General features: G+C 45.7%; 1 protein-coding gene across 1 annotated transcript; it reads right to left on the reverse strand.

Annotated features, from left to right (window-relative positions):
• Positions 1–3,720: 3,720 nt before the first annotated feature.
• On the reverse strand, positions 3,721–6,390 carry GARIN3 (golgi associated RAB2 interactor family member 3). The gene is made up of 2 exons (XM_067730136.1): positions 5,770–6,390; positions 3,721–4,988 (listed from the first exon to the last, which is right to left on the reverse strand). Exons 1-2 carry the CDS (start codon positions 6,388–6,390, stop codon positions 3,909–3,911), a joined length of 1,701 nt encoding a protein of 566 aa, XP_067586237.1. The 3' UTR covers positions 3,721–3,908.
• Between the last annotated feature and the right edge of the window lie 866 nt (positions 6,391–7,256).

Genomic DNA, 7,256 nt, shown 5'->3' on the forward strand with positions numbered 1-7,256 from the left:
GGCTATAGCTAGCTTCCTAACTTATCTGTGCATCAGCTCTGACAATTCCTAGCATTGCCTCACACATAGCCAGTGCTGAATATATTTTTGCTGAAAGATGGGTATTGATGGGGAGTTCTGTGGTGGCCTAGTGGTTGGAATTCCAGGCTTTCACTGCCGTGGCCCAGGTTCAACTCCTTGGTCAGGGAACTGAGATCCCCGCAAGCCGCGCAGTGTGGCAAAAAAAAACAAAAACAAAAAACAAAAAAAACATGTGGAAAGATGGGTATTGAACACAATCAAAAGAAATGAGAAAATTTTCAAGTTTCCTGAATGGCAGTTGTGTACAGATATGAGCTGCTTGCTTTCAGAATCACTTCAGGGCTGGGACCAAGGTAAGGTATGTGAGGCACTTGCCTCAGACGCAAAATTAAGGAGGGGGAGAAAACCTCAGTAAGCAAGATAAATAAACGCAATATTTAAAAAACAACAGTTAAGGCAAAAAGTCCATGATGGACAAAATATTACAATTTTAAATAAAGACAGGGTTAGCAGTTCACATACCACCATTTAAAAAGGAGAGGTCCTTCCATGGAACTCTGTCATTCAAAGATTGGAATTATTTTCCTGAAGGCATGGGTGGCAACACACACTTAGACAGGTTTTTAGAGCTTAATGATGCATTCATTTTCTAATAAATGCGATGACTCATCATTTTTATTGCTCATCTACTAAATGCCAACTAGGAAGTAACATAAAGTCACATATTAACAACCCCCTAGCCAAATACTTCTTTTCACAGAAACCACAGTACCCTCCACAAAGGGCACATTTGATCAGGCCACTCCCCTATTTAAAACATGTCATGGCTTTGCATCACTCCAAGGTCAGAAATCAAAATCCTTTAAATGGACCTCAAAGCCTTGCATGGCCTAGACCCTGCTGTGTTCCCCAGCATCACATCACGCTTGCTCTGCCAGCCGTGACACTGCCTTCAATATTTTGAGGCAACTTGCTTCTTCCCACCATAGCACATCTTTCTTGTGTCTGAAAGACTCCAGTCGATCACAACAATCCTGTGAATGCCCTTATTTTGCTGCAGGGAAAAAACCCCTTTCTAGTATGTATGTGTGTTGCCAGACTTGAAGTTTGGGACACTGGTTAGTTTGTAATCAACCATCCATTGCCTAATTGCACTTGCAGCTGCAGAATCGCTACCATGGTGATGAATATTGCTGTCAAAAATATTGGCCTTTATCTGATAGGGTGTACTGACTTGATACCCAAATTGATGTCTCCCTCCAGAGGAAGATGCCTGTTGCTTTGAAATACGTAGGCATCTGTGCATGCGTCTCTTGATGAACTGTCAAGATAGAAAAGGAAATCCAGAGAAAGTGCCAGGCAGGGTACGTTGCGGTGGGCAAGTCCCCACCTCCACTTTACTTCAGTGGAGGTGTAAATTGTGTAAACTGTGGGTCTGCTCAGCTAACGCCCTGCATAGTGGACTAACTAGGTTCACGTTAAAGAAGTCCTTTGGGGTGAGGGAGTGAGAATGCATAATACAGGATAAGAAAGACAAAAGGTAAAGCCAAGGGTACAGAATCGTAAGATTAAGCTGTTTTAACTAGGCTGATTCAGCCTCTGGCATAGTGAAAATTTGGGGCTCTGAGTCAAAGGCTTTGGAAAGAGCTCCCCTTTATCTCTCTCCTCTACCCCATAACTCCTCACATTTCCAGAAGGCTTCCCCCAAATCCCTCTCAGGTCTTAGAGAACATGGCTCTTTCTCTCCTCTTACCAAGACCCACTGCTTCAAGAGTTAACTCCAAGGACACATTGATCCCCACCATCTATGGGTCTTTGTGTATCGGAAATCACAAGATGGGATTTTCCAGCCACCCACCAGATCAACTGAGAAGGGCTTCCTCTCATCCTCCCAAGCTACCACTCCTCCCAGAATCCGTATCTTATTTCTCACCTCCTCCACCTCTACCACTTACATTTGCTCTGCAGAGAAAGTCCCTAAGTTTTACTGGAAACCCAACTTCCGTCCTAGTAGACCCTGTTGTCACAGAAGAGAATGAGCAAAGAATTGCAAGGCTAGCAGATGACTCCCTGGCTCATACAAACGCACATGGCTCTCAGAGGCATTCTTCTCAAATCCAACTGTTGTTAACTGTTATCAACACTTCCTCTAATCCAACTGTTATCATCTGTTGTTAACAATTTAATGATTTTCATGGACTCATGAAATTTATTTACAACTCTTTTTAAATTGGAAAGACTTTTTTAAAATGGACATTTAAAAATGCATAATCTCATTATGAAATGAGATTTCATAATCTCATTTATGATTTTTTAATTTTTAGAATCGCTTTCCACATGCATACATAATTTACATAGTTCATTAGCACAGAGCATTTTGGATTATTCTATTATTTCTTAACGATATATCTAAACCTTTCTTGTGTTCCTGGATAGTGAGTATTTATGTCACTTAGTTTCTTTATCTTATATTTATTGAAAGATATCTTTCAGACTTTGTCATCCATCTCTTGTGCGTATATTGAAAGGAAAACAAAAGTGAAACAAATTGGTTAAGATATTTCTAAGGCAGAGACTGCCACTTGGCTGACAGAAATATAAAAATCATCCTGATGTCAGAGATGTTAAAATAAAATGGAAACAATAATACATTCCCATGGACATACCCCTTTGCATAATAGAAAAATTCCCACTCTGTTGAAGCTTTTCCTCCCAGACCATCCCTCCCTTCTTTTTACCCTACAGAAATCCACTATTGTGAATTTTGTGTTTATCATGTCCTAGTTTTTTTCTACACTTTTAGCAAATGTGTGTCCCTACTCACATTGTTTGATCTTGTTTTTGAACTTTTCTACAAATGGAACTATATTGCATGTATTTTTCTGACTTGCTTTTCTTATTCGACATTACGGGAGACTCCCCCATGCTACCCTGTACAGCTGTTATTCATCTTTCCTGCTGTATCATATGCACTGTAGGCATATGCCACAATTGCTCATTTCTCCTATTTGGTGAACATGTGGACTGTTTCCAGGGTTTTGTTGTTACAGTTTTACTACAAACATCCTCCTAGTTGTCTCCTGGCAAGCGTTTGTGAGAATTTATCCAGAGTACATACCCAGGAGGAAGAAGAATTTTAAGATTAAAATCAGGTGGGCAAAACTTTTCTGCCAAGTGACAGAAAATAAATATTTTAGACTTTGCAGGCCATGTGGTTTCTGATACAGCTACTCAAATCTGTCATTTTCATGTGAAAGCAGCCTTAGACAATATTTAAATAAATGACTGTAGCTATGCCCAATAAAACTTTATTCATAAAACCAGGCAGTTGGCAAGATTTGACCCTCAGGCTGTCAGTCCTGATCAAGATGATAAACTTCACTATTCTGATTGCCTACAAATGCTGAGGCACCCCTTCTTTTCTTCCCTGATTATCCCTAGAGGAGACATGAGTGCTGTCGTCACTTAGTCTATGGACTGGACTGAATGACCATGTTCAGGGACCTTCAGGGAGAAAAGGAAGGGCTTGGGGACGTGCTGGTGGTGATGCTTCCCAGCCCGTAGTCTGTGACTTGCAGCCATAGTCTTGGGGAAAACAAAGGCAGAAAGAGGTGGAGGCAAGGCAGAGCTCTAATGCTGGCTCTGCTGGGCGTGGGTGGGAGGTGGGGGTCCTGCTCGACTGGAGGCTAGGGTCTCAGGCTGAAGCACAATTCACATCACAGAAGTCACTGTGAAGTCACTACCAGGTGAGGGGACACAGAAAACAGAAGATAGCATTTCTTTTGGAGTTGTATGGTTTCCTTTATTAAAGAAAGCAGGAATTGCCTCTCTAGGGATCCTTCCCTGAAGCTGGGTCTCCATGGAAAGCTTCCTGCCCTGGCTTCTATTTAAATGGATTGGGTTTCAATAACGATGGTCTCCATCGGCTCTGATGTCATGGTTCCACTGATCTCCAGATCCCGGCCAGCTGGGGCTTTCTCCACCTTGGCCTCTATGTTGCGCTCCTCTACCGTCTTAGCCACGAAGTCTACCTCTCTGTCATGTGTGACCGTTGTTTTTGAACCAGGAATGACTCTCAAGCTCCTGAAAAACGAGTAGATCTTACTGGATTTCTTACTTGGAGTCCCTGAACTGGTGGCGGACCGGCTCTTGGCAGAGGAGCTGTGGCGGCCACTCCTTTGAGAGCTGTGTCTTCTGCCCCTGGTGCCACTGTGCCCTTTTTCTTTTTTGTCAACTTCTGAGTTTCCATGGCTGGATGAGGACCAGGGGGAGGATGATTTCTGGGTCTTGTCCCTTCCTGTCCTGCGGTGACTTTCACCTGTCCTGCGGTGATGGAAACTTTTCCTAGATGAAGACTTGTCCTTTTCCCTTCTTTTCTTTTTTTCCTTCCAGGCTTCATCCCTGGGGCGGGGGGAGATCTTCTGGCTTCCATCTCGTTTAGACATGTAGTCTTCGCTCTGCAAGGTGGAGACCAGGGGGGCTGCGACCTGCCCTTCAGCTCTTCCAGCAGCAGGCTTGTTGCTCGTGGCTGCACCTGCAAACACCACGCTCATGCTGCTCTCTGGACTATCTGCCCCCGTCGAGGATGTGCTGGCAGCACCTGCAATGGCCTCGCCGGATCTGCTTTCTCCTGGATCCCTGATGGTGGCTCTCGCCAGGGCCTTGCTCACCTGGCTGGTGCCTGTGCTCTTGGCTGCTGCCAAGCTCACAGCACCTCCTGCAGGGCCTGCTCCCACCCCCGAGACTGCCACTCCTCCGCCAGGGCTTGATGCTGTCTCTGCTGCGACCTGGCCCGTGGTCTTCTCTGCAGCTGATCCTTCGGCACTTTTCACGGCTGCAGTTGAGCCATGGGGGGCATGATGGATTCCCTCTCCCCCAACATAATCACGACACATGGCTCCAGACACGTCACGAAGCTTGTGAAGCCCAGCCTCATCCTGATCCCTTTCTCTGTGGAGCTCTGTGGCCTGAGCCAAGGGGAGGAGAAACAGATAAGATAGAGATGACAGAAAGTGAGATCAGAACTGTCCGCTCCTCTCTCATCCTGGAGCTGAGCAACTCAAGGGCTTATACGCAGAATAACCTTTGAAATCACCAAATCTAAGCTCCCATTGGATGCAAGATCCCATCTACTGCACCCCTGTCAAACGGCCACTCCATTTTGCTTGAACAATCCCAGGGCCAGGGAAAGCACTGATACAATTCTCCACGATATACACTTTAATTTTATACCCTTGTGCTTCTCTCTCTGCAGGACAGATTCCTAGAAGCGGGGTTCCTGGGTCAAGGGATGCACACCTTCTACATTTTGGTGACTACACGGGTTGGGCTGATTTTAATCAGCATGTCAGAGTCACGGGGAGACAGAATGAAGGAAGGACTTCCTAACTGTGAATGATGTTCCACAACTGATGAGACTACCTGGGCTAGGGTAAGTGTTCAAGAAGAGACCGGACAATCAGGATGCTGTAGAAGGGATTACAGCCCTGGGGATGAGAGCAGTGCAGCTGATATGATACCTAAGGTCTCTCTGAAATTCGGCCTTGTGGGACAGTGTGGAGAAGCACTTGGAACCTCTCCAGTGTGGTGAATCCCATAGTGATGGCTCATTTGTCCCTGACCCTTCTCAACAATGGAAGGTATTTCCCAGGTGAGTCTCAGAGAGCACCAAAGGCCATGAAGGACCAGCTTTGCCCTGCTCTCCCAAAGCACCCTGCCCTGTGTTCTTGAGTCTCTGTAGGTACTTACCACTAGGATTTTGGGATCCTCTATAGTCGCTGAATCTCCAGTTTGGAGCGTCGGGGTACTGCTGCAACTCTCTACCGGTGGTCTCAGGAGATAGACAAGCTTTACCCAATAGAAAAAGAGGTCTTCTCGAGCATCGGAAGAGGGGCACAGCTGCAGATAAAAAGTACGGCCGGTGGCAAGCTTCAGGCGCAACCGCTGCTTCTCACAGTCATGGATGGAGATCTTGACAAACTTCAAGGGAAGCAGCCTGGTAAGCTCTAGGGTCTTCACGGGCTCGCGACCTCTTCTCTTGGTGATCTGGGCGTATCGGACATGCTCTTCACAGGCTTTTGTTGGCCGGGCCAGCAGCATGACGTCAGGTAGTGAGAGGAGGGGGCTGGTAGATGCGATGCCCACAGTCACCATTTGGACGTGGTTGTGTAGGTCAATCACCTCTCCTTTCTTGCTGATCTGTATAAAGTCGCTCTCAAACATGGGAGCATACTTGAAAATGTCATACTCTCCTCCCTTGTACAGTTGTCGTTGCAGGTCCCCCATGGAGGTACAGAACACGCCTACTGAACGGTAGCTGTTGGCCGTGTAATGAGGTAACAAATGCTCACTGCTCATGGTTCTATTCATTTGAGACAGCGGCCACCAGCCACAAATCGAGTCTCTGAGAGACAGGGAACGAAGGCAACTGGCCACCTTCCTGCAGGGCTCTGCCTAAGTCTCTTGACCCGACCTCATTTACCCTGCACAGTCCTTTGTGACCCATCACCATCACACACCCCTTTGTTGAGCCTCCAAACCCCCACCCACTCGGGGCAGGCTCACCAGCCTCCCTGCTAAACCAACCACCACATCCATAGGGAACAGGCTGACCCTGCCAGGGTATAGGTGTGTGTAGGCTGGATAGTCTTTCTAATCAAAATGTTGAGAAAACCATCCTGCTTTTGTAAATATCTGGGTGGTTTCCAGTCTTGTTGTTACAAATCTCCCTGCAGGGATCATCTTCGTGCTTCTGCTGAATGATGCCCTGGGGATAAAATCCTGGAAGTGGACTGTGTACTTGCTAAGGGCAGGCATCCTATTGGGATTGCTGTTCTCTGTGCCCCCAGCGTATATAGCACAGTGCTGGCAGGAACTTAGAAAGAGTGTTACCTGTCAGAGTCCCATTGGTACTGTTGTTTCCAGGGTATGGAGAATTTTCTCACCCATTTTCTCATTTCAAGGAAGCTAACATATATATATATATATATATATATATATATATATATATATATACACATATACATATATATATATATTTACAGTTTTAGAAACTGTTTTTATTGTGAAATATAACACACATTCATGAAAGTGCACAAACCATAAATATATAGATTAATGAGTAACAAGAAAGTGAACACCCCTGTAGCTGCTACCCAGAGCAAGAAATAGAACCCTGCCAGCCCCTCTTCTGCATGCTCCCTCCCCACAAAGGTAACCCAACCTTGGCTTCTATT

Source organism: Pseudorca crassidens, chromosome 3 (assembly GCF_039906515.1).
Source record: "Pseudorca crassidens isolate mPseCra1 chromosome 3, mPseCra1.hap1, whole genome shotgun sequence".
In the NCBI taxonomy this organism is placed as follows: Eukaryota; Metazoa; Chordata; class Mammalia; order Artiodactyla; family Delphinidae; genus Pseudorca; species Pseudorca crassidens.